At 36.1% G+C, this 27,485-nt stretch overlaps 1 protein-coding gene across 1 annotated transcript in view; it reads left to right on the top strand.

Annotated features, from left to right (window-relative positions):
* The window catches only part of ARAP2 (ArfGAP with RhoGAP domain, ankyrin repeat and PH domain 2), a 114,282-nt gene extending 88,303 nt beyond the window's left edge, over positions 1 to 25,979 (top strand). Inside the window, exons 25-33 of the mRNA XM_041484393.1 lie at positions 919 to 993; positions 2,057 to 2,174; positions 6,561 to 6,689; positions 10,213 to 10,352; positions 14,888 to 14,970; positions 16,344 to 16,379; positions 16,864 to 16,927; positions 21,505 to 21,636; positions 25,068 to 25,979. Of these exons, the coding sequence (XP_041340327.1) occupies positions 919 to 993; positions 2,057 to 2,174; positions 6,561 to 6,689; positions 10,213 to 10,352; positions 14,888 to 14,970; positions 16,344 to 16,379; positions 16,864 to 16,927; positions 21,505 to 21,636; positions 25,068 to 25,418 (1,128 nt within the window). The 3' untranslated portion in view covers positions 25,419 to 25,979. The remainder of the gene's footprint in view (positions 1 to 918; positions 994 to 2,056; positions 2,175 to 6,560; positions 6,690 to 10,212; positions 10,353 to 14,887; positions 14,971 to 16,343; positions 16,380 to 16,863; positions 16,928 to 21,504; positions 21,637 to 25,067) is intronic.
* Positions 25,980 to 27,485: the final 1,506 nt, after the last annotated feature.

Below are 27,485 nucleotides of genomic sequence, written 5' to 3'. Positions count from 1 at the left end.
TAGAGCAGGCAAAATGTGAGACATTTTTAACTTTAGAAAAATAAAGTAATTTCTCATCCATGAAAATAATTTTATTGCCATAGATGAGCAAACCTAGTTACAATGGAAAGTGTTACATCCCTTCTTATAAATCATACTTTTTGTCATGATCATAAAATGTTAGATTTACTGCCTTTCTAATTTCTTTCTGAGCTTTTTGTTGTTAGACATTCTTAAATAACATTTGTTAGTCTTGAGTATATGAAATTTATATATGTCATAAATTTGCTTTATCTGATAATTCCATATCAGCATTGTGTGCAAAGTCAAGCCTTTTCTCCAACAGACTTGAAGAGCTGTATTTAACAGAGGTTGATACCAAGAGCATTTGTTTTAATTCCTTCTTTAATTATGTAATGACAAGTTTTCATTGTGATTAAGAATCATAAATACAGTATTTGTAGTAATGAATTTTTATTTTCTTGGTATGTACATGTGGCTGAAATAGTCTGTTATTTGTAATTTTTCATCTCACTTTTAACTAAGTAATTTTGGGGCTACAGTCCTTTTTCATTGTTTTAAATTCTATTAATCTGTTTTGATTCTGAAGTGAACCTTACTGACCTCCAAATCAGAGTTATGGGTCTGGCAATATAAGATACTGAGACACACTCATGTCTTAGACTTTGTAGTTCTAAATGTAAATTTAAAATTTCCACTTATGCCATGTCGCCCTTAGTTTTCCTGCTCTTGAATGTATATTTGTAAGTTCATGTTAATTTTGTTTGATACGATTCTGTTGGATTTATTCAGGATTTGGATTTTTCTCCTGAATCTGTGATTCGGTATTTTTTTTCCTTACACTAGTTAAATAATTGTAGTTTCCTTACTTAAAATGTTAATTTTTAACAGTCAAATTTTTAATTTATTTCTTTTTAGGTTTCCCAGGCTGGAGATTTGCTTATTGAAGTTTATGTGGAAAGAAAGGAGCCAGACTGCAGTATTATAATCAGGGTTAGTGTATAAAAATGATACAGTGACTTTTATGAGGCATGTTTTTTTGAAGTATATCACATTTATTTTAATACATGTTTTTATATAAGTACACAATGAAAGTATGAATTTATTTTTATCACTGTTCTTTTAAATATTTTGGTTTAGAATTTGCTGTGTTGCCTAAATGATATAAAGACTGATTATTTTGCATTTTTGCATCTTTGAGAAAAATTTTAAGAAAAATGATACCATTTTAAAGTGGAGATGTTCTGCTTTAGTTTTGCTGTAGTATGCAACAGTGTAAATTCTCCCAATTGTACATGTGCAACACATGACAGCATTAATAAGTACACAATGAACGTTGGTTTTACTTTATCATTACGGCCATTAAAATAACATTCCTCCTTTCTTTTTGTCTGTGGCTTTCTTCTTTCTTTGAGTGTTAGGAAACTAAAGCTTGTTACTAACTATAATAGAGATTTTTGAGCTTTCTATTTAATAGTGTATTTAAACATCTGCATCGCCATGTAGTAGTGTTCTGTTATTTTTTATTCATTTCTGGTTTTGTTTCCTTTTTGTTCTGTTCAGCATATGACTCTCAAACGCATATATGGGGTATGTGGTATGCATAGATGCACATATGCACATATGAAATGCTTTTTACAATAGGAATAAAAACAGGAATATGCATTGCTAAGATTAAAGAAATGGTGTTTCTCTAATATTTGTCTTCCCACACCCAGGAAAATATATCAAAGCTATTTTTTTATTTTTTTCCAAATTTTTCTGGGGTAGAGAAAATAAATTTAAAGTTACCAAGTTAAGAGTTGTCTTTAAAATATAATTTCAGTCTTATGGAACAAAATAAGGAAAACCTGGTGGAATCTGATGAATATTTTATGCATTTCCAGCTCATATATATTCACTGTCTTTTTTTTTGTTGGGTTTTTTTTTTTTTTTTTTTTTTTTTTTTTTTTTTTTTTTTTCTTCCCTTAGGGCAGTTACAGGGAGGAAGACTGAAAAAATATATCAGAAATCAGTAATTGAAATGTATTATAAACTGACTCAATTTGTATTACAGGTATCACCTTTGATGGAAGCAGAGGAATTAACTAATGATGTTTTAGGAATCAAAAACATTATTCCCAGCAAAGATGATATCTGGGCTGCTTTTGAAGTACTTGAAAATGGAGAATTAGGTTAGTGGCACTTAAATGTATGTGTGTCAATCAGCTTTTATTATTTTAGTTTTTCACTACTTAATATCATCAAGAGTTTAGTTAAAGACTTCATGGAAACAAACAAAAAATAGCCTTCATGTGCCAATGTTTTACTTTTGGTTGTTGTGGCATCTGCATGATTTCTTTCTTCACTTTGCCAGAAATGAGGTGATAAATTGTTTGAAACTGCTTATAAATTAAGGCCTGAGAAAGTGTTCTTTATATTACTTTGCAGTTCATTAATCATCAGCTTTAGAAAAGTAGGTCTTACCAATAAGTCGTAGAGGAAAACCCTATTTTCATAGGAATGTCAGCACTTGATTTTTATAAGCAATAATGCTTTCAAAAAAATTAAATGAGAAAATATATGTCATACTTAGGAGAAAGTATCTTTTCTATTTTGCTTGTTCAAATATTTAATGTAGGTAGGTGAAAAAGGAGGCATAAATTATGTAACTCTTTACATACTTTAAAGCGTGTTTTTGGCAAGTGACATTGTGGTGTATCTAGCAGAATCTTGAAAAATTTGTTTGAAATATGGTTCTGCTGCCAGCAAAAGCAAATGTCACATGGCCACAATATTCATGAATGGTAAAGAGGCTTTAACGTTTGGAATACTTTATACATGCTGGAGCATGTTTAAAATGCTGGAGAATTTTATTGTTAGAGATAACTGAAATAATGTAAAGTAGTAGGGGTTTTGTTAATTAAAACATATTTTGAGGAATATTCCATAAGGTAATCTTAGGGAATTTTTGAAGAATATATGGAGACAGAAATATGCAACATCTATTTTCATTTCCTAGTAAATTGCTGATCTTAACTACTTTCATGTTACAGAGGAGGACTGTGAACTTGTTTATTTCTGTAATGAAGATACCTGTTTTCAAGTCAATAAAAAAAAAATTAAGAAAGTGGACAAAATAAGATTACTAAATATTGTTCTAATATTTTTTATTAGTTTTGTTGTACTTGATTTTCAGATGTGCTTACAATAGTTCTTTCAGTTTGACTAATATTACTTATATCCTCAGTCTTGAGCCTGGCCCTATAAAAACTAGGATGGAAGTGTATTCTCCCTTTCAACTGAAAATCAATTATCCTGAGCCCTCTTCACATCTTACAGTCTGCTGGTGGTGCTGTATAGAGATGTAATACAGAGTTAATTTCCAGATTCATAGATGTGGGTGACAACTGATAAAGAATCTCTTATCTTTAGAAGAGTCCTGATAATTCCTACAAGTGCAATACAAAACATATTTCCTTACAATAAATAATGGAAAAAAATTTGAATTTTATTTTCTTAATCTTGATATATGACACAGGAACATGAAAAGAAAATAGATATGGCCAAGAGAACATAAAAGTAAATAAACAGATAGACCCCACTACAGTTTCTTCAGGTATTTAGGTGCAACAACTAAGGTTTTAGTGGAGCATTGAAATGTTGTTTGAACTAATGACTGTGGAAGACAAACAAAATTAAGCTAAGAGTGAGATACTAGAGGCCCTAGAAAACACAATAAATATGGACAGTACATTAGAGCATATCCTACTGAAAGAGTTTCCAATGCAAAGTGAAATGGCACACCAGTGTTTTAAATCCAAAACAACCCACCAAAAAGCAAACTAAATCAAGTCCTAATTCATCACCTGACTTCTGTCAGTAGAGGGTGTGTTGACAAAATGTGTTCTTCATGGATCCCTTTCTGGAAGAATCAGTGCGCCAGAAAAGTGAACTACTGTTTCAAAATAAAAATAATGTTGTAGTAAAAAGACACTCAGGTAGACTCCTGTGATCCTATGGCTGAACCTGACAGAGGGCATGAACACAGAAAATTACTTCTAGAAAATATTTGGCCAACATGTCACACTAAAGAACTAAAAGACTACTTGAGTCTTTGCTCCTGCAAGTTGATTCTACTAGTGTCATTTGACAAACACCCTGCGGCATTTACAAATTAGTTGAGATAGTGACACATAATGACAGAAAAAGTATGCATATTTGTTTCAAATGTACATCAGTAATCATGGTGTCTTTCTGATAAAAATTAATTTTATGCATTTTTTCCTGGTGCGGTCTGCTGCCTGTCCAGTGCGTGATGGTATTCTGCTTGTTATACTCAATCCTGAATTTTTTTTTACTTTTTTTTTATTTTACTTTTTATTATATACTGTCAGGAAAACGAAAAACCCTGAGAAAGTAAGAAAATTAGAATCATATTTTATAGAAAGTCAGTTTCTACTAATAGTTAATGTTGTTTAAGGTGAGAATGACTGGTTTAGAATATTGACTAGCATATGATGACCTAAGTGAAAGAAAGGGTAATTGAATGTATGTGTTGACTGCTTGCTGTTCAAAATACTAGAATTGCAATATTAAAAAATCAGCTAAATTATTTGCATATAGAAAACTTGCATTAATTGATGATTTTACAAGCTTAATGCAAAATATTAAATACCATATGCTTTTACAAAATAGGGTGTATATAGTTTTTTAAATAATAAGTGATTGATGGATAGTTTATAAATGAAGTGTGTTACCAGTAGAATAGCTAATGGTTTTTCAGCATGATGATTTATGTGCCATGTAATCCGTGATGACAGATGGTCTTATATTTAACTATAAATAAAACAGTAGATGTTTACTCTGGGAGTGCTGGTGTTCTAGGAAGATGTGGTGATTTGCCAGTCTCTTGCTTCTGATTTGTAAAGTTCTTCTCCTTAAAGTGGATTTTCTCCCTTGTACAAAGGCATCAAGTGTTTAAACTTTATCACGTCAGAGTCCAAAGTTTCCCAAAAATTCAGAAGTTTGATCATTTAAAACAAAAGGGCAGAAGAAGTAGTGTTAATAAAGTGAGGGTTGAGCTGCTATCTGCAGAATGGTATTCTTGTTAGGCTGCTTTGGTGTCATGTCTGAATAAAGAAATCTTTATATGGGTGGTATCATATCTCTACAGGTAGTGTAGGTATTTTTGCATCCCAAAACAGCAGTGGTTTTTTCTGTCATGTAAGTGTGTTATTTGTGGCTGCTGCTTTCTGAGGCTCTAGTGTTCAGGTGTTCTGGAAAATGCCTTCTGCTAGACTGTAGTGCTGGAGAGTCCCAAAGCAGCTGTTGACATTTCATATTCATCTACCATAGCAGGAATGAAAAATGAGATTATGGCTGCATACTTTGCCCTTCAGTACTCAGGGGACATGGCTAGACTGTGTGACCCAACATGACAGTGTCATAGAGGTGTGACTTTTCAGGAGCCATACCCAGCTCTTCTCAAGACCTGACCCACATAGATTGGTATGCAAATGGGAACACAGATATATTGGAAAAATCTCTCTTTGGAGATAAAATGACATTTGAACCCGCAAAGCCATTGTTAAGGCTTTTGTGAGTTCATGAATTACAGCACTCACATCAGTGTTGCATCAGGCTGTGCTGTTCATGTGACACTCAGATTTCTGCTGGATCTGGTAATGCAGATTTAGGGATGATTTGCAAGATCTTTTCTGCCTTCATTTGGTAAGTGAACTGGGGTTTGTATGGAGTACTGGCTGGGCTCTCTTATCACTGCAGTTTTTTAGTTCTCTGCTAGGTCTCAGAGTTTCTCTTCTAGGATGGATGATGCCTATGTGTGTTTAAGCATCTGAAGTTTTGCAGTGCACACATACAGTCTAGTCATGCCTTCAGTGATAGTTTAATCTTGCTGCACTTTTTGTACAAGACTGAAATACACAGGTCCAAGTTTGGATATTCCCTAGCCACTGCAACTGGGAGAAGATCTAGTAAGACCACATGCTTTTCCCCCCCAGTAAAAAGAATCTAATGAAACCAGGAGTCTGTTTCAGTCTGCTTTGATCAATAACAGACAGTATAATCCATTCCAGTTGGAGGCATTTTTTTTCACTGTGATCACTCCAAATTCTTTGGTTCTTTGAATGCAGAGAATAGGTAGCTATGATATTTCATTTTCATACTGAGCATAGGCCAATAAGGCACAGTATAGCTGAAGGTCTCAGTTCTGTTTGATCATACTGTAATTGGTCCTAAACTTTTGTATTTTAGTTTGAAAGCAGTACTTTTGTGTCTTTACATTAAAAATTTAACATTACAAAAGAGTCACTGCACATTTGGCTACTGTTTGTTTAGTTTTATATTCAGTACCTGTGCAAACACTGCCAGCAAAGGTATTGTCAGTGAAGTGCCTAATTGTCTTATTTTGAAAGCAGCATTTCTCTTCTATAGTTCAAAGTCAATGAGACCTTGTTGTTTACAGGCAGTTGTAACTTGTGAGGGCCTCCAATATTGTTAGGTTTTCTCTTTTATTTTAATTCTAGTTTTTTGTGTTTTGTTTCTTTGGCATTTTTCAGAACGTCCTCTGCATTATACCGAGAATGTACTAGAACAGGTTCTTCACTGGAGTTCACTACCAGAGCCTGGCACTGCATATCTAATAATAAAGAGGTTTCTAACAGCAGACATGGTGAATCTCTACAGTGGTATGTAATTTTTTAAAATGTAGTTATTTTGCATGGAAATATGATGATGGCAATTGTTTTCAGTGGAGCAAAGTGTCCCAGAACAACTGAATTACTGCTACTTCATAAAAATTACAGATTTACAGAGGGTTGTGGTGATTCCCTATGGAAACACTGAGATATGGATGTTTGTTTCTACAAACTATACGCTCTCCCATTGAAATATAAAAGTGTACAGAAATTCTGCAGGCACTTAACACTTAGTGAACTTCTGCTGAGAAGCTTGAAACTGCTCTTATCTAGGTCATATTGTGGGAATATATTTATATAACTATGGTTTGCTAATAGAAATTTCTATTATCTAATTTGATGCCTCCAAACTACAAAACTAATTTCATGGAATCATGGAATATTCTGAGTTAGAAGGAGCCCAGAAGGATCAGCAAATTCCAGCTCCTTGCCTTACACAGTACAGCCCCAGGAGTAACACCTGTGCCTGAGAGCATTGTCCAAACACTTCTTGAACTCTCAGGCTGGTACTGTGACCACTTCCCTGGGGAGCCTTTTCCAGTGCCCAACCACTCTCTGGGGGAAGCTTTCCTGATACCCAGCCTGAGCTTCCCTTATAGAACTTCAAACCATTCTGTTATCCTGACACTGGTCACCACAGAGAAGAGATCGGTGTCTGGCCCTGTGCTTCCCCTCACAAGGGAGTTTTTGACAGCGATGTGTTCTCCCCTCAGTCTCCTTCAGGCTGAACAGACCAAGCGACCTAAGCCACTCTCTATACTTGAGTGCTTCCCCTCAAGGCCCTTCACCGCCTTTGTTGCCCTCCTTTGGACACTCCCTAATAGCTTTATAGCCTTCTTATATTGTAGTGCCCAAAACTGCCCCCAGCACTCAAGGTGAGGCTGCCCCAGTGAAGAGCAGGGCAGGACAGTCCCCTCCCTTGCCCAGCTGAAGATGCAGCGAATGATGCACCCCAGGATAGGGTTGGCCCACCTTGCTGTTGACTCGCATTCAACTTTCTGTTGACCGGGACCCCCAGGTCCCTTTCCATGGCACTGCTTTCCAACATCTCATTCCCCAGTCTGTCCAGAGGCATCCAGGGTTGCCCCATCCCAGGTGACGTACTTGAACTCAAGCAGCTGAATAATTTGGAGAGTATGTGGTGCTAATAACAGCAAGGTTGTGGGTTTGATCCCTGTATAGGGCATTCACCCAAGAGTTGGATTCTGTGATCCTGGTGGATCCCTCCCAACTCAGACTATTCTGTGATTCTATGATCCAGACCTTACTCTGAGGTCTTGATGTATGTTTTCTCTTGTTTAGAAACCAACTTTTCAAGGAAAAAATAGTTAGTTTATTTGTACTGATATGTTTCAGCAAATTTGTGGTGAGTTTTCTACTTTATTACAGTTTTTAGTTGCTAGTTTCTGACAATTAATTCCAGAGCTTTTCATGTTTGTTGTAGATGCACTCTTTCAAGTGCTACTCGGTAGGGCAAGATGTGCACTGTATTTTGGTATAAGAGCTATTCAGGACAGCTTAATTATATTTCAAGACCCATTTTCTTTTCCTTATCAAAAATTTTCTCATATTAAAGTTTTATTTGTTGGAAAACTAGATATTACTTATTTGTTAAATTTACTATAAATTCTGTGTGTGCAAGTCCTTGATTTTTTTCCAGTACAGTGTTGTATAATTTGAGTGGTAAGTATTGATTTCTGAGAACAGGGGCTATTATTCAGAGATATTCTTTGAAATGCAAGCTTCTAAACCATAGGTGGATCGATCCTCCATGGATTAAGTGTACCTACTTCCTAGCTGCCAAGTTCTAGCAAGTTTAGCATGTTTTGTAAAGTTTGTGTCTGAAAAATACGTTCTGATTAGGACACATCCCTGTTGTCTTAGGTTTATTTAATGAAATGCAGGCTTCTGAAGTACATGGAATATCATCAGTTTAGAGAATTATTTTTTTCCTCCTTCAGGCTATTCTAATATCTTTGTAAGTATCAAGCATTTGACAGATTTGCTGCCGTAGGAGTGCTGTGAAGTTTAGAATGAGTTTTTGTCAGGCTGTGCGTTGTGTGCAGAAATGTAAAATCTTCCAGCTTGGTACAGATGTGGAAGTATCCTGCTACTCTCATTTTGTATAGTTTAAAAAAAAAAAGAAAAAAAATGGAAAAAAGTGGTTATGATTGTGTGGATAAGGATCCATATTCTATTCTGAACATGAAATACATATTCTTTTTGGCAAAGAGAGAATCAGGTTTTGTTAACTGTGCATGTATATTTGCACTTATAACTGAGGACTTCTAAGTAATTTCTGATTTTAATTGTTGAAATGTTGAAATGTATTGATTCTGGATTTAGATTTTTTTTTAATATATATTTTATCATGTACTGCTTCTTAATAATAGAGTTTGATATCAGATGCTCAAAGTCTAAGTGGAATTTTAATGAAAAAAGCCAATTGAGTCCTTTGGTAAGAATGATATTTTCTATACACATTACACCCCTTTTACATCACAGTTTTATTTCTTATCCTGAAAGTAATATAGTACAAAAGCTAGTGGTATCATTCTGTGACTCCTAAAAGGAGTTGGTTCAGTGTTTCCTAAATGAATTAATGACTTATTGGAGGTACCTACAATTAGCTAAAAATAATAGGTGGTGAAAACCAATATATGGCATAAGTAGTAGGCTTGTAGTGTTTGGGAGTAATTATTAGCCCTGTTAATCTGGCTCCCTCTTCAAGGTGAAATGAATTGAGTGGAATGGAGAAGGCTACATCTGCCTACCTGCTCTCTTCTCATGCCTGCAGTCTGCTTCCAACACTGTTTACCTCAGGGAGAAAAGAATACTTCAGAATTCTGCTGAATTCTGTGTTCTGTCATTAAGACAGTAGGAATTATTGTCTTTTCCTTTGCTTTTCCTCACTTTAACTATTAAAGTGCCATTTTAGTTTGAGTTTCACTGTATGTGCATGACTTGTAGCAGCATGGCAATGACTGTAATTATTGTCCAGAAGTTTTTGCAGGGAAAGGGTACTTACTGGGAAAAGATGACAAAGTAGTGGAAAAATACGTCATGGATACTGAGCAGAATGAGAAACCTGAAAATACCTAGAAGTGGTGGTGCAGTAGTCATGTCATACTCTTGCTTTTAACTACACGTTATAAGCTGAAAACATTCTTTGAATTGAAATTTTTTGGTAGATTCTTTGCATGTTATCATACAAGTGAAATGGAGAAGACTTTTTTCCAGTAATTAAAATTATAATGGTATGTGTATTTAAGAATGCCTTCCTTATGAATATAGAATATATTAATATGCAGTATGTATTGAAATGTAATATATAGTGTATATATGTGTGTGTATTTATATAATATAATTAATAGAATTATTTTTATATATAGCATAATACCGAATCAATTTGACTAATGTAATTTTAGTATTTTGATATGCAGTAATACTTAAAAATGAGGAGCTTCCACTGTTGTAAAATCTTCTAACAAAATGCTTTTCTTTATCTTGTTAGAGAAAAATGAGAAAGGTAGCGTGAAAGCAGGCAATCTGAAGTACAAGGAAGAACCATCAAAACTACTGTCAGGAAACAAATTTCAAGACCGTTATTTTGTGTTACAGGAAGGAAACTTGCTTCTGTATAAGGATATGAAGGTACAGCCGACAAACTCTCCAACAAACTTTGCATTAAGCTTTCTTTTTTGTTTGAAAAAGAAAAGATTAACAAATAGATAAACATTTCTCATATGAAATGGCAACTTCTAGAATCTGGGATTGACTGTGATTTTTGTCTTGCTGTTTCACAGGTGTGTTAGTAGAAGGAATTTGTGTAGGTTTGTCATTTAGCTATTGTAGTTATACATTACTCTAAGCTTTAAAAATTAAAAATAGAACAATGTTTGGGTACTTTGTGCTGACATTAAATTATTTGAAATCCTGCTGTAGAAAGCTGCAGCAGAAGTAATATGGAGTGCATGCCATTTTTTTCTTTGGTATTTCACACAAAGCCCTTAAAAATTCAAACAGGGTTCTTATACATACTTCTCTCATGATAGAAGAGATTATAGGAAACAGCAACTCTCAATACACTAGGAAAATATTTCCCTGCTTCCCAACAACGTTTTTCAGATGTATTTTCCATCCTCTAAAAACTAGTATGGATAATTAGGTTATATGCACCTCAGAATTCCACAGAAGTGAATTTAGTCATGTTTAATAGCAGGAAGGGTTCAGTTTTAAATATTTCATGGGAGTTTTCTTAAAACAGTGGGTTTGAGTGTATGCAACTTATATTTAAGTATAAAGCAAATAATATTAATAAAGAACTATGTTTCAGTTCCAATTATTTCTGGTTAAAAAAAAGTCAAGGTATCAAGTGCTTTTATATTTGCTGACTGCTGTTTTTCTCCCATCCAAAAAATATGGATGTATATTGCTGACCTTCCTAAAGTACTTTTTTAAGACATATCCCTTGCTCACATAAGCTAATGCACTGTGTCTTCTTGTGAAGCTGTAGATACAGTCTCAATTAGAATGACCCCAGAATGTTGCAAATAGTGTCTTACAGTCTAGTGCTAAAACTCAGATTGGCACATATGTGAGAATAAATTAATATGCCCATAAAACCTTAATTAGTATCTTGGAGAGAATTTAGGATAGGATTGTTTTACCACTTTATAATCTCCTCTTTTAAGCCATTCTAATTTATAAAAAATTGAATTCCCCAACCCAGGAGGCGTTTTGAACACTTACTTTTAAATTACTTTATTTTTTTTTTAAATGCAAATGGCAACACCATTCTGATCAAATAGTATATGAGTTTGTTTTACATTTTTTGAGAGATACTAATCTACCATGAATAATCTTGGTTTAATTTTAGTCATATTTCGGAATGACGAAAGCCTGACATTGCAGATGGAAAATTGTGGTTAATAAGGCCACATGTACTAATTAATTTATAAATTCTCATTAATAGCAAATTAACTTTGTATATGCAGGTGGAGATACATTCTGTTCAGTATTTTCTTTTCAAGAGCAATTATCAAAAACATTGAAAGTTTCCATGAATACTGTATGCTAAATTACTATATTGTGCTAATTGACTGAAATAATTTACCCCTTTAATGTTCTGTTGCTAAGAGATAAGCTCACAGACAAAGAAATGGCTCCCTTAATGTGCATTATTGTGAGAAGTATGCAGTTGTTTAACTTAATAGTATGTTCTGCAGGGGTATTTTTTCATCCTGACAGTACTCTTCTTGTGAGCAGGAAGTTACACAAGAATACCAACCATAAAACTGTTGTGTGTTTTGTTGTTTTCTTAAGTTCTCTTAAGTGTTTCTTTTTTTCCACACTGGAGTGTTAGAAATTGAAAGCTGCAGAATGGGAAATTGAGAATCCAGAGACAGTAAATACTAGGAGTAGCTTTGTGTACTGGGATTATAAGATTTGTTAAGTTGTTTGATGCAGTTTTTTCTACATTGAAAGCTAAAACACTTGACCCAAAAGTACTGAAGGAATGCTTTTGTATTGTGTTAAATACTAGTTTTTCTCTGTAACAGTGTGCATCTATTGTTTCCTTTCAGCACTTCATCTTCCAGTAACCTTCAGTTCTCATACCTGTGGGTCTGTGTCTTCTGTAGATTGACTAAAGGTAGTTTGTTCAAGAAGGAGCAAGCAAGGAACTCAGGAGATCCTTGTCCAGCTTCCTGTGCAGAGCAGGGATAGCAGCTGAGGTCAGGACATGTTGTGCGTGGCTTTAATTTGTTAAAGTCTTTGAAAACCCTGAGGACAGCACAGCCTTTCTGGGCAGCCTGTTGCAGTACCTGTCCTCATGGGGGAAAGTTTGTCTGTCCTTAGATGTAGTCTTCTGACAATATGAAAAGCCTCACTCGGTCTACTTTGAAATTTCACTGTAGGTGCTGGGGGGTTGCTGGTAGGTCAGCCTCTCCTCCAGGGCAAGTGCTCCAGCCCCCAGATGGTTTGGTGGGCCCCTGCTGAACCCTCTCCAGATTACTGATTCTCTTTTTTGTCTCAGTGATCCAAAAGATGCAGTCACACAAGTAATAAGGCAAGGGAGAGAATCACTCTCCTCCATCTACTACCTTTGCTTCTGCTAGCTCAGGAAAGCGAGACCATCTTTGCTCTTAGGACACTCTGCTGATTATGCCCATCTTGGCACCTACCAGCATGTCCAGTCCCTATCAGCAGAACTGCCTCCCACCCTCTGTCATTCAAAGAGTTTTTTCCTTCACCCATGCAAGAGTTTGTATATAACATTGTTAAATTGAGATTCCTGTTATTGCATTTCTTTGTTCTATATAGGTTCCTCTGAAAGTCCCAATACTGGTGTTCTCCAGAAAACAGGTGGACTCCTTCTGTCTCATTGGGCTGCCCTTCCTGAAGATAGGAGGAGGAACAAAGCCTTGCCCTCACCATCCCCTGTCCCATAAAAGTCAGGATATGTTATCCAGAGACTTCTGTGGGTTGTTTGAAGACATAATTTGCTTTTTTTTTTTTTTTTCATCCTGATTCAGTGGCCTCAGTGGCCTAATGGATGAAGCACTGTCTAAACCAGGGATTGTGGTTTGAGTCAGTCAGCACAGCTTCACCAGGGGCAAGTCCTGCCTGACCAACTTAGTGCCCTTCTATGATGAATTGACTATGTCAGTGGACAAGGGAAGAGTTGCAAGTGCCATTTATCTGAAATTCTCTAAGGCCTTTGACATAGTCCCTCACAATATTCTTTTCTTTAAATTGGAGAGAGATGGAATTGTTTGAGTGGGCTGTTAGATGGATAAGAAAGTGGTTGGATGGTCACATCCAGAGGGTAGTGATCAATGGCTCAGAGTCCTGATGGACATCAGTGGCATGTGGTGTCCTTACTGGGATTAGTGCTAATCCTTACTGGGATTAGTGCTACTTAATATCATTAGTGACACAGAAAGGAACATTGATTGCATCTTCAGCAAATTTGCAGATGACACCAAGCTGGGGGTATGGTTGATACACCTGAGGGACAGGATGCCATCCAGAAGGGCCCGGACAAGCATGAAAAGTAAGCCCATGGGAATCTCAGCAGCTTTAACATGATCAAGTGCAAGGTGTTGCACCTTGTTTGGGAAAACTCATGATATCAGCCCAGTCTGGGGGAAGAACAGATCCAGAGCAGCCCTGCCAAGGAGGACTTGGTGATGCTGGTGGGTGAGAGGCTGGACATGACCCAGCCATGGGCACTCCCAGCCCAGAGAGCCAAACATGTCCTGGGCTGCATCCAGAGCACCGTGGGCAGCAGGGCCATGGAGGTGATTCTGCCCCTCTGCTCTGCTCTGCTGAGACCCCACCTGCAGGGCTGCAGTAGCTCTGGGGTCCCAGCACAGGAAGGACATGGGCCTGTTAGAGCGAGTCCAAGGGAGGCTACCAGATCAATTAGAGGGGTGGAGCACCTTGTCTATGAAGGAAGGCTGAGAGAACTGGGTTTGGACAGCCTGGAAAAGAGACCTACTTGTGGCCTTTTAGCACCTGAAAGGAGCTTAGAAGAAAGATGGAAATGGATGTTTTAGAAGAGTGTAATGCAGCAGAGCAACAGGGAATGCCTTCAAACTGAGAGTAGGTTTAGATTGAGTATTAGGAAAAATTCTTTACTGTGAGGGTGGTGAGGTCCTGGAACAGGTTACCCAGAAAAGCTGGGTGTGCCCTATCACTGGAAGTGTTCAAGGTCAGGCTAGAGAGGGCTCCGAGCAATCTGGTCTAGTAAAAGATGTTCCTGTTCATGGGAGGGGCGTTGGAACTAGATAGTCTTTAAAGTCTCTTCCAACCCAGCCCATTCTCTGATCTGAAGAAAATTCTCACGATTCCATAGATGAGGCTATTTAACAGAGGGCAATCCCATTTCCCATCTTCCTGTCTCTTGAAGAGTTTGTGTTCATATATAGCACCACATCTTCATTATTCTGATTGTGTTACAGTTTTATGATTTCATGTGAACCTTAAGTTCTTAATCAGTCTGCTTCCAATAATAGTGACTGATACACTTTGTCAATGGCAAAGGAAGAGAGAAAATACTTTAATGATTTGCTAGAAAAGAGGGGTACACTCCATGAAAGAAACTGAATTGTGAAATCAGTCATGTGGCGTTTTCTCTTTGGCATATTCCTGATACAATAATTAGAATCCTACTTTATTTGCAGGCTAGCAAACCTGAAAAAGTGTTGCCTGTCAGTTCTCTGAAGCTTTATCTTGGAGTGAAAAAGAAAATGAAGCCACCAACAAAGTAAGAATAGAAAAGAAAACAAACACTGTGTAAAAGGTATTGTAGTATCATCAGTAAAGGGTAGCATAGAACATTGTGGAACAAGGAAAAATCAAGAAGCCTATAGCAGTATGCTGAATTAAATTATCCCCTGTAATATTATTTGTTCTGTTCCTATATTTGTTTTCATGTTCCATGTTAACTAATCTGTGCTAGTAAATTACTTTATTGATTGGCTCTTCGTAATCTAAAGTGCGTTTGTTATCTCTTGTGGATATGGTCGCTCCTGGCTCACTTAGTTTTTTGGTATATGTCCTGCATGTCATTGGTGGACACATTTTCCTTGCACCAAGTAAAAAGAGAGATGAGAAAACCAGCTAGTCATGGCCCTTACTGGCAGTTCCTGTTGTTCAGCAGAGGATTTTCTTTTTTCAGGATCTTTGTTATTTTGATGTTTCTGCTAGCTGAAGACTACAGTGCCCTTTACAAACATCAGTGACTATCTCTCAGGAAAAGAGCAGTGAAAAATGACACCTGTTTTTCTCAGATGTTTCCAGTTCTTGTTCGGTCAAAGCTTTGAGATACTGAGACAATGCACATAGGATCTTATCCCAGAGGGAGTCTAGGTTGCCTGTAGCCTTTAAACAGATCTGCCTGAACTTTTCCTTTGCAGTTGGCAAATCAAAACTCTCCAAAAAGGTCTATGAATTTCAAAGCTTAACCACGTTAAAGAAAATGTTGGTGTTTTTTTTGTGTGTGTGTGTTTTTTTTTTTTTTTTTTAAATTCAAGTGCAGAATGACTAGGAGATTAGTCCAAAATAGGAGTAAAAAGATTATGTAAATTTGTCTTTACAGGTTTTTTTACCTTGAGGTTTATTTTTAGTCTACTTTCAAGAGAAGAGTTTTGACCAAGTCTCTTCTGGATCTCCAGAAGTGTCTGTTTCACCTCAGAGGCTTCATTGTGCACCCACTCCCTTTTCATTTCCCTAGTAATTATTAAATCCCTATAAAATCATATGATTCCTTTTGTTTATAGTACTAGCATAGCTCTTCTCTCTCTGACTTCCACACTGTAGTGGACTCTTTACCAGACAGTTTTATATCCAGCTCCTTTTTGAAAGCACATCCACAGCAAAAATGCAGCAACTAGTCAGCTGTCATCTGCAGTGCTTTGCTATAACCCTTTGTCTAGAACAGAAGGTTCATTAAATATGAATCAGTTGTAAAAAATTAGCAAAATTCATCCTCAAACCCACAAATTTATTCTGGATTTAGACTTCACAATTTTTTTTTTTTTCAAATTATAAGGACTATATACAGGTAATTAATCTCTGCAGTTTGAGGAATATGTCCTTGTTTATGGAACTAATTTTTGAAAATCTTACTTCTTTCAGCTGGGGACTTGCAGTATTTTCTGAAAAATACCAGTGGTAGGTAAACATGAAACGCACACTTGGTTTGACTTCACTGTCTAATATTTGTTGAAATATTCAATTGCAAAGTAAGAGTGTTTGAAAACTAATGGGCATTATTTTGCTTTCAGGGTGAATTTTATTTTTGTTTTTTTAAGTAAAGAAGCTTTCTTAATTGATATGTTCAGTTCATCTTTTGGGTTTAGGTGTCTGGCTTCCTTCTATGACCAGAGAGCAAATAATAGTCATAAAGTTAGAATGATAGATTTTAATCCTGTGCACATTCTTAAAATGAAGCACAGGCATTGTCTTCAAAGTAGGTAAAGTGATAATTCAAAGTATTTATATATGCCTATTTTTTCTGGGAGTGTTAATAATAAATATAGATAGCATGAATGAATTTAAGCACTATTTGATGTAGTTTAGAAGCTTATTATTTAATATGTGTGGCTGTAACAGGCCTCTCCATTGTTTTTAATATTAATTATGTATTGTGTTTTAGGTATATGTGTTGTGATGGACAAGATGTGCAGATGGAGTGGATGATCAGCATTTTTATGGCACAGGTACTAATCTGATCAGAAAATGTAATTTAGTCTGCTGTTATAACAATCCCATTAAATATGTATGTGTTATATATAAGGTTCAGTGCCAAAGTTTCTGAAAAGTTTCTAATAAAAGTGCCAAAAGATGTGTCTTAGTCCATGAAGACTATGACTGCTCTGAGAGTGTGTGAGAACATTAGATTCTGACATCATCTCCCCATCCCACCCCACTGTGTTGTAGACAAGCTTGGTAAAGAAGGACCATTATTTCCTTTCTAGAAAGCTCTTGTGGGTTAAATTTTGGCCGTTGACCTAAAAATTGTGTCTGTGTGCCACAATACCCAAGTGCTATTTCTTTGCTCACTAGTTTGGATGCTGCTAAAGTAGTCATGAAAGAAGGGTTTAATGTTTAAAAGCATAGTGGTGTGAACTAGCCCAATTGAAGAGCTGTGCCAGTATGGCTTTATTTCTCTGGTATCCAGGCTTGTTGCATTAACACTGACAATTCATTGTGCTGGTTAGGCTTTATCCTAAATTAAGTACTCTTCTGCTTGCTATGAGATTGTAAGGAGGATATAGGTTTGAGTGACATACAACACATCCTTGGAAATGGAGTTTAATGTTTGCATTGGAGAAGTGGAAGTAAGCGAGGTGGGAAGAATTTACCCTGACATCAGACTGGAACGCAGTTTAAGGTTTTAACAGGATTTTGTGTCTGTGTCAGATTTTTCTTTTTCCCATGATGTTCAAGGAGCTTTGCAGGATATCACTGTGAATAAACATTGCTAGATTTATGATTACCTGGGAGCTTTGTGTTGCATAAAGTAGGCTGAGCACAAGACTGTTGAAATACAGACTTAGCAACTTTCTAAAACAGAATCTGACTTTCATAGATAGTAGTGCTAGAAGTATAATGCATGCCTTGAAAGTAAGACTTCCAAATTCTTGTGTTATTGAGCTCCCTTAACTGAAATGACAGTTGTTGTTTCTATGGAAACAGCTGGCGTACATCTCATGAGCAGTGTCACAGCAAATAGGCTCAGAGGTTATTGATATAGGAAACTTAGAAGTAACTCATGCAAGGTTGGTAACTGTTGAAGTCCTTTTGACACAAAATCACAATGAAGGACAGTCTTTACGATTCTGCTCAGGCAGATGTACAATGTTCCTTTGACAATATAGATAAAAAACTAGGAGATAATGCTCAATGTCGAGGATAATTTTTCCTAACAGAAGAAATAAAAAAATTCATGTCACATACATTAAAAAAAATTGCTATGAATTGATGCTGTTATTTTTAAAACTTTATTCCAAAATGAATAAAGTGAATTTTGAATGAACAGTGCACTGAATTAGCAGTACTCCGTTGGAAGGGTTTTTTGGTTTGGCTTGATTTTTTTTGTGGGAATTGTTGATTTTTTTTTTTTTTAACTGGTGTTCTGGACATCAGTAAAGTTGTCAGTCTATAGACTACATGAGAAATGATGTGCTAATGATGCAGATTTAGTGTATTGTTCTAATTGCAATCTTCTACTTTGTTACAGAGAAAATCTCCTTAAGAATGCAATGCCTCATATTGATAAAGATTGCTGTAAGATCTCTAAAAAGCAGCAGATGATTATTACCACATTATCCCATTTCTAAGCCAGAAAACTGTAAATATCAACTGAGATTATTTCTAGTTAGAATTTTCAAGTTGAGACCATCTTTAGGGAAGTCAGCTTGGTTTTTTACTGTGTATGTTGTCACTGTATTTGAACACACGTGTTAGAGAGATTGCAGGCAGCACATCTTCTTTGTGAGTGGAATTACTTAGATTGGAAATTGAAAAATATTGTAAAATTGGTTTTGAAGTGTTAAGACATTGACATTTAATGATCTTGTGCAATTAAGAGTGACATAAACCAATAGTACTGCGTTCCTCAGTGCTTGAGCAGACTCAAGTTTTATTAGTAATTAATATCAGTAAGATAGTACTATTACTGTTTTTTTTCCCTGGTATCTGATAATGTTTATTCCTGTAGTATAAATAGTGCAGAGTATATAAATGGCAAAGTGTAGGTACCAGTGTAATCTAGGTATAAGAGTACTTTGATACAGGCAATCAAGTTAACCCAGAGGTTAATAATCTTCCATTTCAAGCTGGTACATACTAAGTGTTTGAAGTAGGACCAATGTTCCTTTCAGTTCTATGCAAAACCATCCTGAAAAGCATGATGCTTGAATTCTATAATAGTTCTGTATAAAATCTCTTAAGAGCATGCATACCATACAGTTGGAAGTAATTAATTGGTATGAAGATGGATACAATAGTTTTCTTCCTGTTTCCTTGCCTTTGATCAGCTGGAGGCACATTATACTACCATGAGGTGCAGTTGAACAGAGGGGTCAAAACTATGAATAAATACATTTTTTATGTGGCCTAATATGTTGCTAGTATTTCTGATACACTTTCTTAGTTCTATTTTAAGAAATGTTACAGGCACAAAAGGGAAATCAGACTGCTTAGCTGACAGGGATGGTTTCCTTAGGCTTGCTGGGAATTAAGGCAGACAGTTTTCTTCAGAAGCTGATTAAAGCTTCTCCATCACTTTCTGGATTGTGTTTGTTTGTTGTATCTTGATCCACAATAAACTGATTTTGGTTGGCAAGAGCTGCTCTTTCAGATAATGTCTCATTTCATTGGAAAAAAATGTTCTAAATGGAGAGAACTCTTCACTGGAGAGAACTCTTATCACAGACTTTTGCATCATTTTGGTCACACCATGTGTGAGAATTTTTTACTCCATCAGTGTATGAGTCTATAAAATACTTTTTCTAAATTTAGAACAAAGGCTTTCAATTTCTAGTCAGCCATCATGAATCAGTAATCACTGATTCTGATATGTTTTAATGGTAATGCTGTTTTTACTTCCATGTGCAAGTATGATCATAGCTCCACAACTGTTTTTTTACATACAGTTTTCAAGAGACTTGCTTAGTGGGTTTGCAGTCCTGGCTTGCCAGTTTCCTTCAAAGTTTTGCTGAGTTAGCTGTAGGCCTTGGACATTCTCTTGGATTCACAGAATTTCATGTTGCTGATTTTTCAGTAAAATAGTCTTGAAATACCTTGTCCTCAAATCTGTCTTTCTGGTTTTTATTAGCATTACTTGATGACTGTGATTTGAGCACTCATGTGCTCAAATTTTAAATGTTCAATAAGTAATTTATGGTTTTTTACTTCCCTTCTCTTCCCAGTCTTGTTTTTTTACTCAGAGTAAAACTTCACATTTTCCCCCAAAACTGACCTATTTCAGTCGAGCTAAAGCAAAGACTATTACTGAAACCTGACCATATTTGTAGATTGTGTTTTAGATAACACATGTTGTTATCATAGGTTAAAGAATTATTTTCTCTAAATTATTAATACAAATTTCCGCAGAATCAGTTAGTTTGGAAAGAACCTTTGAGATCATTGAGTCAAAGCTATGACATAACACCACCTTGTCAACCAGACCATGGCACTGAGTGGCACACATAGTCTTTTCTTAAACACCTCCAGGCATGCTGACTGAAGTGATTAGACATTCCAATGTCTAATCACCCTTTTCGGGAAGAAACTCTTCCTAATATCTAACGTAAGCCTCCCCTGGTGCAGTATAAGGCTATTTCCTCTCACCCTGTTGCTGGCTGCCTGGGAGAAGCAGCCCATCCCCACCTGGCTAGAGCCTCCTTTCAGGCAATTGTAGAGCCCGGTCAGTTCCCCCTGAGCCTCCTTTTCTCCAGGCTGAACACCCCCAGCTCCCTCAGCTGCCCCCCACAAGCCTTGTGCTCCAGACCCTTCCTCAGTTCCATTGCCCTTTTCGGGACACGCTCCAGCCCCTCAGTGTCTCTTGCAGTGAGGGACCCACCCAGAACTGGACACAAGGTTTGAGGTGTGGCCTCACCAGTGCCAGGTACAAGGGAGCAATCGCTGCCCTGCTCCTGCTGGCCACACTATTTCTGACACAGGCCAGGATGCCGCTGGCCTTCTTGGCCTCCTGGGCACACCCTGGCTCATGTTCAGCAGCTGTGGACCAGCAGTCCCAGGTGCTTTTCCACTGGGCCACATTCCAGTCACTCTGCCCCAGCCTGTAGCACTGCCTGGGGTTATTGTGGCCCAAGTGTTGTACCCTGCACTTGGGTCTTGAACTTCAACAAGAAACACATTTTGAAACGCTTGCACATTGAGGTAATTTTATCTTACTTCAGAAACTTTTGTTGGGACTCGTGAAAGCATGCTTCTGTGGAATTTTGAAATTGTGAAAGAAGTCAATATGTATGACATGTTTGATGATATTTTCTATTTTTTCAGGATAATGAGAATAATATTAAGGAAGGAAGATGTTTGATATGTGATAATTATGTAGAGACATTTTGGTTCTTTTCACTCAACATTGTGCAGCACTTATGAATTATTAACAAAATTTTAAGCATCATAGTATTTTTCCCTTTCTCCCACAGTAGAAGGGCATGGATTGTGCAGTATATGGCTTTTTCCAAGGGAGTTTTGCATACCAAAGGATCTTATATATTTATGAAATTGTACTTGGAAAATAAGGAATCATTTCTTTCTTCAGCATGCAGATATATGGCCACCTGCTGGGAAAGCAAGAAAACAATCTATAACTAAAAGTCCAAAGATCAGAGGCTTACCGCTAATTCCCATTCATCAGGAGAAGAACACTTGTAAAATTAGAGAGAATACAGAGGTAAGCGGGGTTTAAACTTGATGTAGAACTTTTAACCACAATGCTATAATAAGTAGTCCTGTAATAGTGAACACCCTCGAGCTAGATAAATATGGAATGCGGATGCTCTCATCATCAATGCCTCTTCCCATATTTTGTCATTAAAGGAACATTTAGGACAATTTAATATGAAACAGCTATTGTAGTCTCAAGTTGCATAACTTCTCTGGCTGTTCAGTAAATTACAATGGACTTTTATTTGTGCTTGTTTTTTGTTTTTGAGTATAGATTGTTCATTAGGAGTAAATAAGACTTTTAGCTGGAAATACTATGCAGATAATTACAGTATGGGTTTTATTTTTTAATAAGATCCTTGAACACTGTCCTGCATTCATATCTTAACAATATTTTTTCTTCTGTCTAAAACAACTGCGCGGTTCTAGTTGTGTACTCTGTGAATGTAACGGAAAAGCTCAGATGGAACTAAGGTTGATCCATTTAAGTTGTACTATTATTAGTCTTAAAGAAGAATGAAAGTGTTTGGTTACAACTCTTTGAACAGACTGAGCTTTGTTACAACATTATGTGCACTAGTGATATATCTGAACCATATCATATTAGCTTGAGATTACTGTCTGGTATCCCCATAGAGATACTGATGCCTGTGGAGAGAACTTACTTGCCTTAATTCCAGCTGAGATGAAGCAGTGGAGGACTGTTCTGCTTGGAAATAGTAGTGGTAACTAGCCTGACTGCAGCAGTGAATAACTGTTGAAACAACAGCTTGGTCCTTTGACTGCAGCAGTATCATTTCATGCACATTTTAAAATATTTTGAAAGCAGAGGTTAATATGGGATGTGTTATCACCACTAACAGAGGCGGTGGTTCAGATACAGAATGGTAAACTTGGCTTTTGCCATAGTAAACCAAAAGCAAAAGGCAGGCACAGTGCTTTATGTACAATACAGCTCTGTCTTGTGTTACACTTTCTTCCAGAAAGAATTTCTGCTATACCTAACTACAAGAGTACAAAACCATGTTACAATATAAGTATTTTGTAATTTGTTTACAAATTTTTGTATTTTGTTTAATTTGTCCTTTTTAACCTTTTCTCAAAAAGTATTTTTGAAATTTTTAGCAAGTTCTTTCTGATGCTTGTATTTTCAAACTTGTTTGAAAGTAATCAGGTCTTGTCAGTCAAAAAACTTCATAACGCTTAGGTGTGTCTCTTACCTGTTCTTTATGCAAGTACACTTGAAACCTCTAAGTTCATTCTTTGAGATGGTTACAAATTCAAACATTCTAGCATAAAAGTTTTATTGAATTTTGAGCTTCAGTCTTAAAAATCCTTAATGCCTTACAGTACTGTATGTATTTTTTTTTGTGGATAATTAGCTTTATTAGGGAGGACTTTAATGTTTTGTGAACTGCAACTTTGAGGAGGTCTGCATTTAAACTTAAAATCAGAAATCCACCATCTTCATTATTTATGCCTAAATAATAATGACTAAATTTCGATAATTTTTATGAAAAAGGTATTTGCATACTTTTTTGAATGAAAAAGGTATTTGCATACTTTAGGTTAACACAATACATAATGAGAAATACACCCTAATGCTTTTTTTTTTTTACATGGAAAGCTAAAACTGGAATGAACAGTAAAACAGTGGTAGAAAGTATATATATGATATGATTTATTAAGAAGAAATATCCCAGTTTATTAATACCCCAGAAAAACCCCAGTATATTAAGAATATACCTCAGTGGAGTTAGTTAAAAACAATATGTACCATTCGGAGACCATGCCTTCAGTCTTTCCATGAATTTGAGTACTGTTCCAACATGCAAGAATATCTCAGTTTTAAAGCACTAGAAAGTAATAACAGGAACAAACATTTTCTGAAATATGCTGGTTATGGAAAATGGACGTCTGTTTACAGATCAATGTGTAAACTTGCAGTAGAAATGTCATCAATTTATACGGGCAGGAAAAGAGACTGAAAGTTCTCCAAACAGTGAAAAAAGTGATATCTTTCTGAGAGAAAGATGACTGGGTGGGGGGGAGAAAAACCCAAATCACCATAAGTTTAAAGATAGCCAGAAACTGAGTTTAATATTTTTTGCTAAAATGTCTATATTGAATGTTGGATTTTTCCTAAAACAAAAAAATTGTTGGAAGCAGTTTTATTGTATTTTAGCAAGATAAATGTGTAATACTAAAAGTTTGAAAAGCTCAATAACTAAGAATCCTAATAACAAATAGAACTAAAACATTTTGGTTATTTCTACACCACTTGTTGCACATGTGGGTAGTGCATTTGAAGTATGCATATTTCTCATATAGAATTATTTAACTGAAATAGAAATATATTGCTGTGTATCTGCAGTAAGTATTTGTTTTTATTTCAAAATACAAGAAGGCTGAGGAAAGAGGAATATATTTTCTTTCAAGCATGATCAAATAGTATACTGACTTACAATAGGTCATACAAGAAAGGCCCCAACTATTCTATAATTCTTTGTATCTAAACTAGCTCCTCCCTAATGTTTGAGTAGTTTTTAACGTTTGTTTTAACATATAGGAGGTATTAAGATTCCAAGGAACAAGTTGCTCATATGCTGTGGATGAATAACTCCGTAAAAAATGCAGTCAAACTGAACAAGTTCCACACAGGAAATACAAAAAGACCCAAAGTCTCCCTCAGCTTTCTCCGCCTTCTGGTTGTCAAGAAAGATGGCACACATGAAGAAAGTATTCCAGGACCTAATTTTCCTTTAGAACTACCAGGGTTTTCCACAAAAGGAATGTTCTACCTACTGCTGCACCACCCGAGTAGCCAGAATACAATAATGCAAATTTAGAAGCAACATCTGGTTTACCTTTCATTTTCTGCAGCTTAAGAACTTGAAAACAGCCCACTAATATGCAGATTGAAAAAGAAGCCAGTCTTTATAACATATCAGTTAGTATTTAAAAGCTCCTTTAAATGCTTATGTGATTGTTTAAAATTATCTCTCCTATATTCATGTTGCTCAGTCATTACGTTATCAAAACTGTAATATGCACAGTTGTATTAATTCCACCAAACAATTTTAGATCTTTTAGCGTATATTGATCTGCTCTAAAATGCTAACATTTAGTCTACTGTGGTAGAATGAAAAATCAAATTGTGGTTATATGAAAATAAACCTTCATGTCTTCATTGGCATGGTGCATGATTTATGTAAATTTCAGAAGTATCGCTAATTGAGAATTTGCTCACTAAAAAGGATTACTAAATAATAATATGACAGTTGTGGTAATTTAAAACTGATTTTGCTGTCTCAGCTCTTGAGTAAAATTAATTTTTTTTCTTTAAAACTTATGTGAAACTAATGAGCAAAAATTGCAGTCTAAGCATTTTTTTAATATGTTGTGAATTAACTTATTTCTCTTTGCTTGTTTTGTAAGAATATAGAACTACAAGCTGGAAAATCAAGATTTGGTGAACATCATGATAATGAACTTCTGGAAGAAAGAAAAAACTTGAAAGAAAAAGCATCTATTGTGGCACAATGTTTGGAAAGAAAGGAGGAGAAAGGGCGAAATCATGCAAAAACACATCGAAACTTGATTTCTGAGGATGATGCAGGCTCGGGGATGACTGAATTACACCAAATACCCCATAAGACACTGAAGAAAAACAAAAACAAAACAAACAAAACTACTTTGGAACTAGATAGTAAATTGCCATCAGATGTGATTCAGGAACTAAATACAGTGCTGCAGAAGAACAGAGCACTTAATGAAACCTCCAGCTGATTTCCTGAACCTGAAGTGTAACACTTACATGTATATTCTTGTGTTATTATGTATATTTGTATATGTTATATATAGATCTGTGTGTGTGTTTTCTGTTCAAAAGTAGTCTGTTTTGATGTGTCTAGTTTGTACAGTGCAGAGGAAATAAGGAAATACAATTTGTTTATATGCAGCTGTTGATTTTGTATATGTGTATACCCCATGTTATAATTTACGACTGAATTGGGAGAACTGATTATGTAAAACTCCTGAAGTTTGGAAGTTTTTCTGTGCAGTGCAAGGTCATCAGGGTTTTGACTATTTTGTTGTCGTTTGTTTCAGATTTTGTTTGATACAAACATTGTAAGGACTGTCAAAAGCTTTTGCTGTTTGTACTCTGTACCACCTTGTAAATACTAGAGAGATATTTTTAAAACACAAGATATACTCTGAAATTCATGCTATTGGCCTGCAATATTTTAAATTGTCTAACACTATAAAAATTGGTAACATCTGATTTGAAATTGATTTTTTGTTGTTTTTCTTGGTTTGGTTTTTTTTTAGTTCGTGGTTTTGTTTTTAAGGAGAAATTAGTATTTTCTTCCATAGAATTGTTCTCTGACAAGGCATCATGTGAAGGAATCAAAAGGGAGAGAAATGTAGTACATGAGACAATGTATTAATTCTTGTATCTTGAAACTGTGTCTCTAAGGGTGTACATCTTGATTTTTACACCTAAGTAATGAGACTATTGAGGGGGACAAAAAAAAGTCTTCAAAGCAATGTCTAATGGGTATGTCTAATGGTATGGGTATGTCTAATGGTATGGGTATGAAGAATAGCACTGTCTCAGTGGGCTGATTCTAAACAGGCCTTGCTTAGCTCAGGGTGACAAAGGCAGGCTTTTCTATTGCTCTTTGAATAGAGCTTGCTTGGTGCTAACAAAGTTGTTGACCTTCCATAAATGTTTAGTATTTAAATGAGAAATTGATTCCTTTAGGAAAAAATGATGCCTACACAAACAAATCAGAATGGTACCAACACACCAAGTGATAAGAAGTGCCAAATCCTAAACGGGGGAAGAGATTTACCCCTCTTTTTACCATAAGGAAAAAGGTAATAGTATTCTGTTTGCAGGAACTAGCAAATGCTTGTCCTACAACTTTACCACTGCTCTTCTGTGCGTGCAGGCTGGTCCCAGGGTTGAGAGAACAGCCTTGCTTGCCGCCGTCTCAGTATGTAGGTGGCAGTTCATGAAGATAGTGAGTAGTGCAGTACAGCTATTTTGATTTTTAGGCCCGGAGTTCCTTAAATTTAATATTCAGCAATGCTTTTCCAAACAAAACCTATTCAAGGAATTAAATTATTTGCAGTTGTTTTGTAGATTTTATCTTCACTTAGCCCTTGGGACTGCTGATTTGACATGTTCCATAGCACCTGGATGGGCAGAAGGCACTGCTGTGCTGAGGCTGTTTTCAGGTGCTGTAGATGCTGTCTGGTTAAGCAGCAGGACCAACAGACCTGAGCTCCCATGAGCTCACAAGGCACTTTGCTGCAAGGGAGGCATTAATAAGAGCATCTGCTCGTTTTTGCTACTGTCCCTTTTGTGGTCTGACTAGTCACGCTGCCACAGATTTTCACCAGCCTTTTAAGAACTTACTGATGCCTTTAGTGTTTGATTGGAATTGGCCAGATCTCTTAGAGTAGGAGGGAGGAAGCACAGAAGCGGTATGCTCACTTACTCCCTCTTCTATTTTTGGTACTCACAGGTGCCCTAACATTTCTCACATCATTTGCTTCTATTCTTGATTACATTGAGCAGCTTAATTGGAAAAATAATGTGTTTGATTGAAGAAATTAGACAAGTGACTCAAATAATGTACCTGGCAACTCTGCTAGAAAGCACAGAGAAAATGAGATCAAACTCAAATATTTTATAGTAGTATTTATTACTCTGGAATATACTGACAAAGCAAGTCTAGTCTTTAAGACTTTGCACCTACCTTATTTGACCAGTTGTCTGAAACAAGTTAGTAGATTTTAATTTTCCCAGTGCACCATTGACTGTTTTGCTGCCTTCACTTTGTA

Source organism: Pyrgilauda ruficollis, unplaced genomic scaffold (genome assembly GCF_017590135.1).
Source record: "Pyrgilauda ruficollis isolate IOZ18807 unplaced genomic scaffold, ASM1759013v1 scaffold1, whole genome shotgun sequence".
Lineage (NCBI taxonomy): Eukaryota > Metazoa > Chordata > Aves > Passeriformes > Passeridae > Pyrgilauda > Pyrgilauda ruficollis.
This window is presented reverse-complemented; position numbering and strand designations above follow the sequence as displayed.